Source organism: Lissotriton vulgaris, chromosome 4_1 (assembly GCF_964263255.1).
Source record: "Lissotriton vulgaris chromosome 4_1, aLisVul1.2, whole genome shotgun sequence".
Classification (NCBI taxonomy): domain Eukaryota; kingdom Metazoa; phylum Chordata; class Amphibia; order Caudata; family Salamandridae; genus Lissotriton; species Lissotriton vulgaris.
This window is the reverse complement of record NC_141691.1, coordinates 1,866,211,278-1,866,224,531: the sequence shown is the minus strand read 5'-3', so window position 1 is coordinate 1,866,224,531 and position 13,254 is coordinate 1,866,211,278. Positions and strand designations below refer to the sequence as shown.

The window sequence follows — 13,254 nt, the reverse complement described above, 5'->3', positions numbered from 1 at the left end:
AACTCCTAATATTGCTGTAAATTCTCTTTCGCAAACACAGCAGATGGATTTTGTTTGTGTTTTTTGTCCCCCCCTCCTTTTATTTTTTTGAAACAAAGCCCCGCCCGCAGATAATCTAATTTGGAATTCCTGCACCAAAGTCCTTATATCAAACAAACCCTTATTGCAGGCTCATATAATCAAAAAATACTGTACTATAGCACCTATGGCACATCGCAAATCGGCAACATAACATATGACAAACGTAAGTCTCTAGGACCTGTAAAGTCCGCTTAGAAATGTGTCCCTTTTCATGGAATGAGTTTTCATGCTCAACATTGTCTTGTACTGTGCAGACGTTCTCTTTATGTTCTGACTACTTGTAGAGTGTGGTCTCTCCTCCGGAAGAGTATTCGCGCACTAAATAAGGAGGGGGACTGTGATAGCAAAGTCTGAAGTCTAGGTGAAGCACAATTTCTTCAGTTTATTCCCGAACCCATGGCCTTAGGAGATGTCTCTTATATGCAAGGGAAGGTTGTTCAGGCCTTGGGGACAAGGTACGAGAAAGCGGGACCTCTGGCTCTGCAGATATGGTTGTGGTGTGCGAGCAGGAGGCCAATAGAGTGGACGTTTTAGATCAGGGTGTAGAAATGTATGTGGTCGTTGATCTAAGAGGGACCTAGATTGTGCAGTGCGCTGTATGTGTGAGGGAGGCGTTTAAACAGTATGTTTATGGATGGGGAGCTAGTGGAGCGCTTTTGTGTGTGAGGTGATGAGTGTACGTGGTGGAAGCCTGAGTGTCCTGCTGCTTTTTGTATGACCTAAAGTCTTCTAGTTGTTTGGGGGGTGATGCTGGCCCAGAGTGCATTGCCATAGCACCATTCTATGGTGATAAAGACCTGGGTGACGCTTCTGCGTGTGTTGATTTAGAGCCATTTTGAAGATTTTTTTGGGGGGGTTTTTAGGATCTTTGTGGTGTTGAAACGGGAGGAGGGGACTGCGTGGACTTGGCTGGTAATTCAGAGTTGAATGTTTACCATTATACCGGATCTCGGCTTGATTGGCCGTGCAGGGTGTTAGCACAAGATATGCTGGCCAGCAAGTAGATTTCCATAGGAAATTGTTCTTGACCAAGAGTGCACTTCTGTTTTGTCTGTATTTTAGACAGTTGGTCTTCATCTAACTGGCAATTTCAGGAAGTGAAGTTGGTGTGGGTATTGGATGTATCATTTACGAGGGAGAGCATGAGCTTGGTGTTGTCAGCACAGGAGACATTTATTCCGTAGGATCATATGTTGGTGAAAGGTGCCATGTAGGCATTGAGCAGCGTGGGACTGAGATGATTCTTTGGGTACTCTATAAATGAGGTTGGTGACGGCTGAGGCGTAGGGGGCCAACTGACCCATGGGTGCAATCATGAAAAAGGAGCAGATTCAGTGGAAAGCAGGCCTTGGTATTCCCACTTTGTGGAGGCATTGAATAAGGGTTGGGTGTGGAAAACAGTCAATAACTTGAGTTGGGTGAGAGCTGCAGTGTCTTCTCTGTCAATCAGTTTGATCTAGTTTGTGGCGGCAATGTAGTGGTTGGGCCAGAACCCGGATTTGGTGGGGTTGAGGAGGTAGTGTTTGTTCAGGTGGTCGACCATTCACTTGTTGATAATTTTCTCCAGCACTTTGTCAGGGTAGGACAGCAAGGATATCGGTCGGTAGTTAGCTATCTAGCATCTATGGATCTGCTCAGGTTTTCTGCAGAAGAGGTAGAATGGTGTTGTGCTGGCATGGATAAGGCCCTCCATGACCAACTTTAGAGAACCCTCTCATAAGTGAATGGATAGCATTGTCCCTGCTGGCTCTGCAGTGGTTATTATTGGCCGTTAGATTATGGTAGTGTCTGAGGGGTTCCTCTGGTTGGACAGGAGGTCTGTGATGATGGATGCATCTGATTAGTGGTATAAACTGTTGTAGATATTGCTGATCTTTTGGCTTACAGTTGGAGAGCTCTGTACAGCGGTCCTGAGAGTGTCTAGACTTGAGCTGCCACTGGGTGAGGTGAAATCCATTATATTGGCAAAGATTTGTTTGGTGTCACTTGCACTGTTTTGAGTGTTTGGTCAGTTCTCATCGCTTGGTGGATCTTATTTGTTTGTGATAGAACCTCAGGGCTGACTTGTGGGTGCTTTGTCAGTTTTGTTGTGGGTCTATCTCTGTCTGCATTTCAGTTGTTTGGACTGCCGTTTTGAGTCATAGTTCTTAGTTTGTGCCAGCTCGCCTGGTGGTGGTTTTGAGCGAACTAGGGCTTTGGTGCAGAGATTCTGCTGTGTTTGTGCTGGATTGTAAGAGACCTGAGAAAGCTGGCTCTATATATACTGGACTATAATGAAGTACAGTGTGTATAGAGTCCACAAACACCAAAGGTATACCAGAGGTTAAAGTCAGGACTGACCTTACTCTCAAAAGTGGTAGCCTGGTCGAGCAGTAAGGCAGTACCAGAGGGCAGTGCAAAGCATTTGTTGTACACACTGTCATCAAATGATTTCACACACTCAAAGACTGAACTCCAGGCCAATTGTTTTCAAAAGATAGTTTTATTTTTAGAACCAGCAGGCATAAAAATATACTTTGCTAGATATGAGTAATCTCATGTAATCACTTTGCAAGGAAGCAATAAAGTTTGTAAACACAATAGGTACAGGGGTTGCTGAAGGCAACTCGAGTCTAGACACACTTTAGCATTGAGCTCAGTGGATTGTTATCCTAAAAGTACAGTTTATTACAGTACAGATTACTTTAGTAGTTCCAGGACTAGATCCTAGATTCAGTTCTGGGGTCTAAGCTGAAACCATGTTAGCAAAAACGGTTTTGTTACTGTAGTGAATGTTTATGAATATAAAGCTGTTTTAAAAGTTCACAATCTGGCAATGTTATTCAATGGGATTAATTTCAGGTTGCAGGTATAGTATTATCTCGTTACTTTTGTAATCCAGTACTGGGCTCCTAGGGCCAGCACTGGGGTCTTAACTTAAAACAGGTAGGTAATTGCGTTTCAGTATTTCGTATGATTTATAAAGAATATTTCAAGTTTTCAAAAGTAGACTCTTAGAAGAAATTTCATAGAAAAGCAGACAATGGGTTCCTAAGGAGAACATACAGATTACTAGTAAACCCGGTAAGGATTACTTTTGCGGTTCAGTACTGGGCTGCAAGGTACAGCACTGGCTTCTCCCCTGCTCACAGGTGAGTACTTCGGAATTCGGCTGATTTTTATAGGAATATTGTCAGTTTCCAGAACTTCACACTTAGAAAATTTTCGTGTCAAAATTGGTCAATGTTATCCAATGGCAGGTAAGTGAGTTCCGGTTTCCAGATGAGTACTTTGCTGGTGAAGTTAAGGTTCTGGGCGTAGACTCAGGGGTCCCCAGGGTCAGGTAAGTACAGTTGGTTCAGCCCCAGCAGCACAGGGGCGGCTGGGTGCAGAGGTAGTTAGGCCCAATGATATCCAATGAGGGAAAGCGGGCCTTGGGTTGGTGGCTGCTGGCTAGCAGGCCACGCGGCTGTGGAAGCTGGGATCCTGGTCACTTGCTCAGGGCAAGGGGAGAAGCAGGATAAGACCAGGGTGGCACAGCCAGCGTTACTCGGACGGCTGGGTGCAGGGTGCTCTTGAGCCGTCGGGCGCTCAATGTTATCCAATGGGAAAGGTAAAAAAGGAACAAAGGCTGCAGACTCTGGGACTGAGATTCTCCAGGGGCGACCAGCACTTCGAGTGGTAAGTTGGGGTCTTGTAGCACAGGTAGGTACCCCAAAGGGAGGCACAGGGGGCTGTAGGGCGCCGGGTGCAGGGGTGTCTTTGGGTGTCGGAAAAGCTTACCCTCAGCTGGTCTCGGTTGGGGTGGCCCTGGTTCTGAGTCTGCAGGCGTCGTCTGGTTCGTTGAGGAGGGTCTTTGGGCACTGGACTTCGGGTCCCAGTCGCCGGGGGTTGTCCTCGTCGTCTTGGTTCGGTTGGGCACGGCCCGGGCTCGGCGGTACAGTGTTGGCTGGTCCGGAGCTTCCTGGCTGGCACTAAGGGGGGGGTTGTTGCAGCAGAGCCTCTGCTGATGGGAGTCCCAGTCTTTAGGAGGGTTAAGGCAGGCAGGTCCTCTGGGTGTCCCAAGGTTGCTGTCCGCAGGAGTCGCCGGGAATTTAGGCAGGAGCAGGTTCCAGGATAGACAGGCCGGTAGGGCTGGGGCCAAGTCAGTTGTTGTCGTCCTGTTGTTAGCTGCTGCACAGCGGGTCTTCTTCCTCTTGATCTTCTTTATTCTTTCGGGATCTGAGGAAGGAAGGTTCAGGGAGCCCTAAATGCTGAATTTAGGGACGTTACAGGTAAGGCAAGGACAGGGACCAATGGGTCCCTCTCCTGGGGTGAGTACATCCCTATCCTGCTCCTCTCCTGTGGAAGGGGGGCAGGAGCCTAGCTGGGCTTGGGCAGGGCTCCCCATTTACAAGATGGCCGGAGCCTGGGGTCGTGCTTCACCTCGTCTCCCCCACCTGAGGGGTGGGGTTGGCACAGCCTGGCACACCCCCCTTCTGACGTAGTTTTTCCCGCCAATCTTCCAGCCATAGTGGGGGTTAGAACTGGTGGGGGCCAGTTGCTGGGTACAGCAAATGGTCTGGAGAAGCTCACAGAGGCGGCATGCCTTTGAAGCTTCCCCCTGCCCATTCTGGGGGAGGAGACCTAGCACCTCGGCCAGGATGTGCATTGTTGCAGGCCCAGGAGAGCAGGGGCTCTCCACCCAGGGGTCCAGCAACATGTCTGCTGTGTGGCAGCCTCTGCAGCCACTCACCCAGACGTGGATTGTAGCTTAGGGCTTCAGATGGCATCTCTAAGATGCCCTCTGGTGCATTTTACATTAAATCTCACACTGGCATCAGTGCAGATTTAATGTGCTAAGAAGTTTGGTACCAAACTTGGCAGTCTTCAGTGTAGCCATTATGGTGCTGTGGAGTTCGCAATGACAACCTCCTAGCACCATATACTCTTAATGGCATCACTGCACTTACAGTGCCCTGGAATGGCCCTGGGAACTGAAGGGGCACAGGGCTCATGCACCTGTGCCTACACCTTTGGCATAGGGCACCCAGCTAGAGGGATGACTGAAGGATGCCAGGGCAGTGGGTTCTGTGGGCATGGCACACAGGGATGTGTGCCATGTCGACTCTTGGTTTAGTTCTGTACTTAGGCACTCAGCCTGCAAAGGCAGTGTGTGGGTGCCAGGGTACAGGGTTCCTCAGGGTGGCACAATAAGTGCTGCATCCCTCAGGGGTCTTCTCTGGTCACCATGCCCTGGGTACCTAGTGTACCATTTACTAGGGGCTGACAGGTGGCCAGAGATGATAATTGGGTTTTTAGTTTCAGCACAGTTTTAGGGAAGGAACACAGGCCCTGGGTACCTGGTTGGCAGGACCCCAGGGCACACGCAGTCAAAGCACATCAGCAGTACAGAAAAAAGTGGGGGTATACCAATGCAAGAAAGATGGCACTTTCTCACAAGAGGTGGTTGTGGTTGGCATACTTGGAGCTCTACGGTCCACTTTTTCTCCAGGATTCTGTGCTAGTTTCTTCAGGTGATTTTAGGATGTGATTATCCACTTTGGTGGGGATGAGCAGGTCTAAGCAGGTGAGGACAAGGTCGGTCCACATGAAGTGGAAGCGGGAGAGGGGGAGGGACTTGTCTACTAATTTTGGTAAAGATTAGACCAAGGAGAGGTCTGGTGCCATGGGTGAAGCCCTTCACTCGAAACTTAGCTGGACCTTCCTGGAGGTTGTAGGTGTTTGGGTCCGTGAGGTACTCCAGGTGGTAGTTGAGGTCAGTGAGGAGGATGAATGATCTGGAGTAGAGCACCAGAGGGACAATGAAGTCTGAGTTGCCAGTGTTGGATTGTGGACCAGGAGGCCTATAAACGAGGGCATCTTACAGTTTAGTTTTTGATGAGCATTTTAAAGGCCACATGTTCGAGACGGTTGCCAGTGTTTTCGGACGTAATAGAGCAGTGGATGAAGATGGCCAGCTCTCCTTCGGGTTGGGAGGTTCAGCCTTGCCTTACAATCTTGGGAAATTGCTGTGGCGCTGTCGGGGTTAGCCAGGTTTCGGTCCAGAAGAGTAGGTCTGGTGAGAGATCATGTAGGAGGTCCCAGACATCAACTGTGTGGCTGACACGTGAGCCGATGTTGGAGAAGTCAGGACAGGGTGGGCTGAGAGCTGTCTAGTGACGTGGGGCGCATTGTCTTGTATCAGGAGGTGCAGGGGGCATGTGGGAGAAAGTGCCTTCAGTGTCTGGGAGTGGGGAGGCCTGGTTGCAATACTGAGAGGAGCATCCAGGGTTCATGGTATGAAGTACTTCAGCAGAATAGTGTCTGAAGGTGGGGAGTACCAGGGATCCAGGCTTCAGGGCTGGGCACGAATGGGCACAGACGGGCTTGCCTTTGGTACGGCTGCCATTAAGTAGGAGCAGGAGCGGAGAGGAGTTCACTGGGTGGCAGGCAAGGCTGCAACAAGCATCTGCAAAGCATGTGAAGGTGCAGGGGAAAAGGGCAGGAAGGCCACAGAGGAGAGAAAATTAAGCTAAAGTGGGTAAAACCAGGTAGCAAAAGGAGGCAAAAAGTGGAGAGAAAAGAGGCAGAACAGCTGAAAGTGTTCAAGAGTTAGCGGAAAATGAGGCAATGTGGCAAAGAGCTGATTTGGAGTACAAAGATGCAAAACATGGTGATAAAGGGAAAAGCGGGCAAAAGTGAAAAGGGAGCTAAGAGGTAAAGTCAAAGAGCTGGAAAAGGGAAATATGAGGGAGTCAAGAGCACGAGACTGGGATCCTTGGGACTGTCAGAGCTGGACTTGCAAGGACTAGACCTGGTCGGAAGACAGGGCACAGGTAAGGGGTTAGGCAAGCTAAGCAGTACATACTTAATCTGTTTAGAGTAGGGGTCTCCAACCTTTTTTGCAATAGTAGCTACTTTTGTTCACTGAAAGCCGAGCTACTGCCAATATTAGTTTTATAATACTGACTAAAGAAGGCAGGATTACATTACTGGACATCTTGTGCAGGATGGTTAACAGTCATCACCTGAAGTATTAGAGTTACTAGCAATAATGAAAAAAATCTATTATCAAGTTGGAATGCCTCTACATGGTTAATACAGAACAGCCATGGCTGCATTGCCCCTGGCACCAACACAATAATAGGGGTACGAAGTCTCTCCAGCACCGCATGATTTTTAAACATCCGCATGAAATCTATTTTGGAAATTCACTTTTGGGATATACATATTAATTCAAACAAACTCACGCTTTTGATTTAGTGGGCATGCACCCAGGATAGCTATTTTCAGGCTGCTGCAGAGCTACCAGTAGCTCATGTGCTACTTGTTGGAGAAGTCTGGTGTAGAGTATTGCATGCTGGCTTTATATGTAGCTATCTAGACTAACCTTAATTGCACAATAGGGCACAATAGCACAGTGTAGCTAGTCTGCAATGATGGTGTTTTAGGAGTCCAATCTTCAGCAAGCAACTTTGCATTTGGTTGAGAATGCATAGTCACTGATGCATGCTAACGGCCTGCGTGCCACTACAAATCTAACCTCATGTCAATCTGTATTTTAGGTTGTTTTCTTTTCTCCTATGTTCTACATATTGTTTTGTCTGTCTTGAAAAAGCAGGAGTCTTTTCAAGTTTCTCGTGTGACCTCGCTCTGTATTGCTTTGCTGCCATGCCTGGCATCTACCTTCCACAATAGATGAAAGTGAACTTTTTGCAGCTTGGTGCCCAAGAGTGAAATTAATTCATATATTATAAAATAAATATTTTTAGTGGAGCATTCCAATTGCTTAGAACTGCCAATCCAGGCTTTCCTGAGCTAGTCCTTCCTGGTGTGCTGTAGATGGGTGAGAGCTCTAGCATATATGCTCGGATGGGTGTAGACTTCATTCAAGCTAGGAATTTACTTTTTCCATTTCTTGCTCTAGCTGAGTGTTGCAGTTGGGCCTGCCCTTATGTATGGTATTACAACTACAATGGTTCAGAAAAAGTGATAACTAACTATTAAAAATTCCACATACATGAAAAAACAATTAAATTAGAAGACCGAAAAAACATCTTGAAGGGGTACCCAACACAATTATTAATGCAAAAACATTTTTACTAAAAAAGCAGATGTGGAAATAAAATAACAAAACAATTGAATACATAAAAGGTGCTAACATAGTTATACAATGAACATCACTAAAAGCACGACTTGGTGTCAACAAGAAAACTATGGCAAAGGGAAACAAGACTTAAAACAAGGCAAGTCCAACAAATAACAGGAACAAAGAATTGCAATAAATGCTTACTCATAAATATATGCCAAAGACTGGCGTCAAGAGTTGTGACCTATGGTATTTGTAAGGTCAGCATCAGGACAGGAAAATATTTTTATAGAGCGACCAACCGAAGTAGTCTGAAAAGTAAGAAAAAAAGACTTTTTAAGGAGTACCACAAAAAAGAAATCTAATTCAAAACGTAACAGAGCACAAAACAAGAACAGAGTGTCATGCATTTAGTTCTAAACAAAAACCCCGTAAAAGACCAAAGAAATCAAGAGGTATTAAAAGATCAACCTACACAAGACACATAATAAACTCCAAGTGTCATACAACTGATAAGGACTTTAAATAACCAAAATGAATCCATCACCAGAAGGCCATCGCCAATCGTGAATAAATGAGACAAAAACCACCATCACCAAACTCCTGAAATGTCAAAAAGACCCACTTGAGTGGTCAGAGTCAAACGTATTAATAGATTGATTCTTAGGTGGCCCTAAACTCTCCCTGCTAACATAGTGGATGTAGGAAGCTGGCTCTTTATACTGTACTATACTATACCAAAGTGAGGTATAGTGTGCACAATCCAGTGGAACCCAAAAGGTAGGCAGAGGTAAAGTAGATGGCACCTCACTCTCTATTTAGGGTAGTGTGGTCGAGCAGTAAGGCTTTATCAGAGGACAGTTGTACACACTGTCAGCAAATGATTTCACACACTCAAAGACTGAACTTCAGACCTATTGTTTTTGTATAAAAATATTCTTTTAGTTATTTTATTTTCTAGAACCAAGCAAGCCTGGCACAGGTAAGCAATACATACTTTACAGTAGTAATGCAGTTTGTAAACCGCTTGAATTGCAATTGTATATGCATTTTGATTTGATTACAGTAGTTACTGATGATGCAATTAGTTTCAGAATACAGTACATATACTTTGTAGAGGATTTTTAGTAGAAGATCATGCGTTACTTTTTAGATTACTTTTCTTACTCAGTGCAGTATACCTGGATACTGCACTGGGACATTTCCTGTAAACTGGTAAGTAAAAGCGTTTTGCTTATTTAGTTAGTTTTACAGGATTTGTTTTCCAACTCCACACTTTAAAACTTTTCATAGAAAAACAGTCCATGTTATCCTCTGGTGGAAAATGGTGTTATCGTTTCAATGGTAATTTCTTTGTTGTCAGAGTTGGTATTCTTGGGTCCCCCAGGGTCAAGAATGCACTCTTGTTACACTCTCATCGGCACTAGGGCGGCTGGGTCCTAAGTGCTGTTATCTAATAGGGGAAATGGGGCCTCTGGTTGGTGGCTGCTGACGAGCAGGCCAAAAGGTTGTAGGTGCAAAGCTCCTTGAAAGCTCAGGGCAAATGGGGGTTTAGGCCAGCACAACAGATGCACCCTCAGCGGCACTGAGGCGGACGGGAGCAGAGTGCTGTTTTGGCGTCTGGTGCCCTGTAGCTTTCAATGGGAGTCTCCGGTTTGCAAAAGCACTGCAGGCTCTGGGACTAAGGTCTTCTGGGTGCGACCACCACTTTGGGAGGTAAGTTGGGATGTTGGGAGTTGGTTGGCACTGTCGGTGGGGCCACCCAAGGCCGTGGGATCTTCTTATAAAGCTTCTGGTTGCAGTTGGGCGGACCTTCCGGTTTGAGGCTGCAGGCTTCGGCTGGAGGCTTTAGGCAGGTCAGGGGTCGCCAGATCTCGGTTCAATATTGCCAGGAGTTGGTGTTGGGCCACTCAAACTCTGGCTGTGGGCGTCTGGTGCAGAGTGCTGCAAATTTGCAGAGCTGGAGTCTGTTGATTAACAACCTAGTGTTCACGGGAGACCGTCTTTGGGACTGAAGGCTGGAGCAGGTTCGAGGTGGGGACAGGCCGGTAGGGCTGGGGCCAAGTCAGTGGGCGTCCTCTTGTTAGCTTCGGCACAGCTGTTCAGTCCTTCTTATTTTCTTCTTGTGCGTTCTTGTCTGAGGAAGCAAGGTTTGGGGGTTCCCTTAAATACTAGATTTAAGGACGTTACAGGTAGGTAGAAGGTTGGTACCAATGGGTCTCTTCCCTGGGGTGGGTACACCCCCTATTATGCCACCCTCCAGTGCATAAGCCTTTACCTGGTTGGCTGGGACTGAGAGTTGTGCTTTACGTAGCCTCCCCCACCTGAGGGATGGAGTTGGCAGAGGTGGGCACAACTCTCTTCCTCAATTACTCTCCCGGCCAAAATGGGGGTCAGAACCAGAGGGGACCAGTTGCTGAAGCAGCAAGTGGCCTGGGGAAGCTCACAAAGGAGGCAAGCCTTTCAAGCTTCTTCGTGGACCCTGCCAATCCCCAGGGAGGAGGCTTGGTTCCTCGTCCCAGTATGTGCATTGTTTCAGGGCCCCGAGAGCAGCAGGCTCTTGACCCAGGAGTCCAGAAACATGTCTGGTGGTGGCAGCCGAAAGCAGCCACTCAGCCTGCACACTAGTGGTAGGTTGTTATTTAGGGGTCATCTCAAAGATGCTCTCTGTGTGCATTTTTCATTAAATCCCACACTGGCATCATTGTGGGTTTAATGTGCTGAGAAGTTTGATACCAAACTTCAGTTTTCAGTTTAGCCATTATGGTGCTGTGGTGTTCGTAATGACAAACTCTCAGCACCATATACTCTTAATGGCAGCACTGCATTTACAATGTCTAAGAATGGAATTAGACACTGTAGGGGTGCAGGGCATATGCATGTGTACCCTCACCACTGGTATAGTACACCCTGCTAGAGGGGTGACTGATCTATGCCAGGGCAGGGAGTTGTAGGCATTGCACACATATCGACTCTTCACTTTGTTCTGCACCAAGACACGCAGCCTTTAAAGGCAGTGTGTGTGTAAAGGTACAGGGCCTCTAAGGGTGGCACAATAAGTGCTGCAGTCCTTAGGTCTTCCCTTGTCACCGTGCCCTGGGTACCTGTGGTACCATTTCCAGGGGCTGACCTGTGGCCAGGGATGCCTATTGGGTTTTGGGGGAAGAACTCCGGTCCTGGGAACTTGATTGGCAGGGACCCAGTTCACATCAATTCAAAAGTGATTCAGTAGTCTGGCAAAAAGTGTGGGTGTTACTGCAACAGAATCCCAGCCGCTCACAGTGCACATATCTGAGGCTTTTGTTCTCCGGTTTATGTTGGAGTCTCTTATGTAAGTTGGAATCATCGTTCTTAGTTGTTTTTTAAATTGCGGTTTGCACATACATCAAAGTACAAGTTGTACATAGATTCAGGGAACTAATAGCCAAATAATATTTATTGCTTGTGTTGTGTAAATATGTTTGATGGGCCAGTCTGTTAACCATAACTTTAATGGATAACTTTAACTGCTGATTCATGTAGGTTTTAGGCCCACTCAATTATTTCTAGACGTTCCAGAGTGTTTTCACTGTGAAGAGTTAATTAGTTTTAAGTTGGGATAGAAGCAAAGCTCTAAATATATTTTCTTTTCACTCTTAGGTCAACCGAGCTGCAGGCCAATGCAAAAACTAATGGAAGGATCAATGAAGGTAATATTGGAGGATGAGTTTAAACATATTAAACATTTGATTGTCTGTAGTAATATTAAAATAGTAAGGTTGCTTAAGCATACCGTTGGAGCCGCGTTGAGGGGATGACAGCCTACCAGACTTGGCAGTAACCGTTGCTACATTGAGCACGAAGACAAAAGAACCCCCAATACCACGCCTTGGCTCATGAGGCCAGTTAGCCTTTGTCCAGAAGTTCTGTATTAACAACGCCAATTGGGTGCAACAGACTACATTCAATATAACACGATTAGGTACATTTCACCTATTTTATTTTTGTAAAGCACACTTTGACATCTACATACATGTGAGTAAGGTGGGGATAATAGTGCACATCCTCGTCCTGAAGGAGTCCTTGTTACTCCGAAACATGTTGACGCACTTTAGAGGTTGATGTACCCTAATTAGTATAAACAACCTCACCCTGCACTTTTTTAACGATACCAGCCGAGGGCTTAATAAAAACTTTTTATTATTTTTTCTCCTACGAGCCAGGTATCTTTTAACTATCACTCTTTCACCTCACCACTCACATTTATTTCCTTCACACACATCAACACATAGTCCACTTTCAGTGCTCCTACGTAGCCGTGAGTCGTAGCACGCCGCATCCCGTAGAGGGGTGCGAAGACCCCGATGATGAAGCATGACACCAAGGGGCCTGTTGGTGTGTGAGGGGTATTTATACAACACTATGTGCTCCCCACCATTGTAGGGATCACTAACACTGTAAAGAGTGGATTCCTTCTTGTTTAATAATGCTTAAGCAACACGTCATGCATGGCCAATATTGGTATTTGGAACTCCAGATGTGCCAGTCCTCATTTATGGGGCCACAGGATAGACTGGCTTGTGGACTCCAACCGTGGTGGTTAAGATTAGTCTGTAACTGGGCCAAGTACATCCCTTTCTGTACTTGACTGTCAGAGTAGGAGGTAGTGTGAATGGCAGGAGTTCAGAACTCAAAAGTTAGCCAACAGACTAAGTAATTACATTGCCCAGCCCAGTGCTTATCTTCAGTAAAGAGAAAGTACTTTATTGCTACTGCAAGGTGTAATGTAGCATCATTCATTGAGGTCTACGATGCCCAGTATGAAGACCAACCTGCAGTAGCATCCACCTTTTTGCTGTTATTGGAATTGTACAGTGTTTATAGCTCTTTGATTCTAAGCATCAATACAGGTGTAGTTCACTAGGCCTCCACTCTTAGCAGTTCAGTTCATTAGATTTGTTCCCAAATTAAAGGGATCGTTTAAGCAGAGGTCATGTCAAACGGCAAGACTTTGAACTCAAACCAAAGATCTTGCCATTGAAATTGGAGAAAATGTCTGCCGGCAAAAGATGGGAACAAAGATGATCTTTCTTCAAATCGAGATGCACTAACCAATCTCCTTCCTCAAGAAGATCCCTCTGTAG

At 46.3% G+C, this 13,254-nt stretch overlaps 1 protein-coding gene across 1 annotated transcript in view; it reads left to right on the top strand.

The window, feature by feature from the left end:
- ATAD2 (ATPase family AAA domain containing 2) overlaps positions 1-13,254 on the top strand; it is a 315,004-nt gene that overhangs the window by 9,331 nt on the left and 292,419 nt on the right. The window contains exon 3 of the mRNA XM_086966184.1: positions 11,771-11,820. Within this exon, the coding sequence (XP_086822310.1) occupies positions 11,771-11,820 (50 nt within the window). The remainder of the gene's footprint in view (positions 1-11,770; positions 11,821-13,254) is intronic.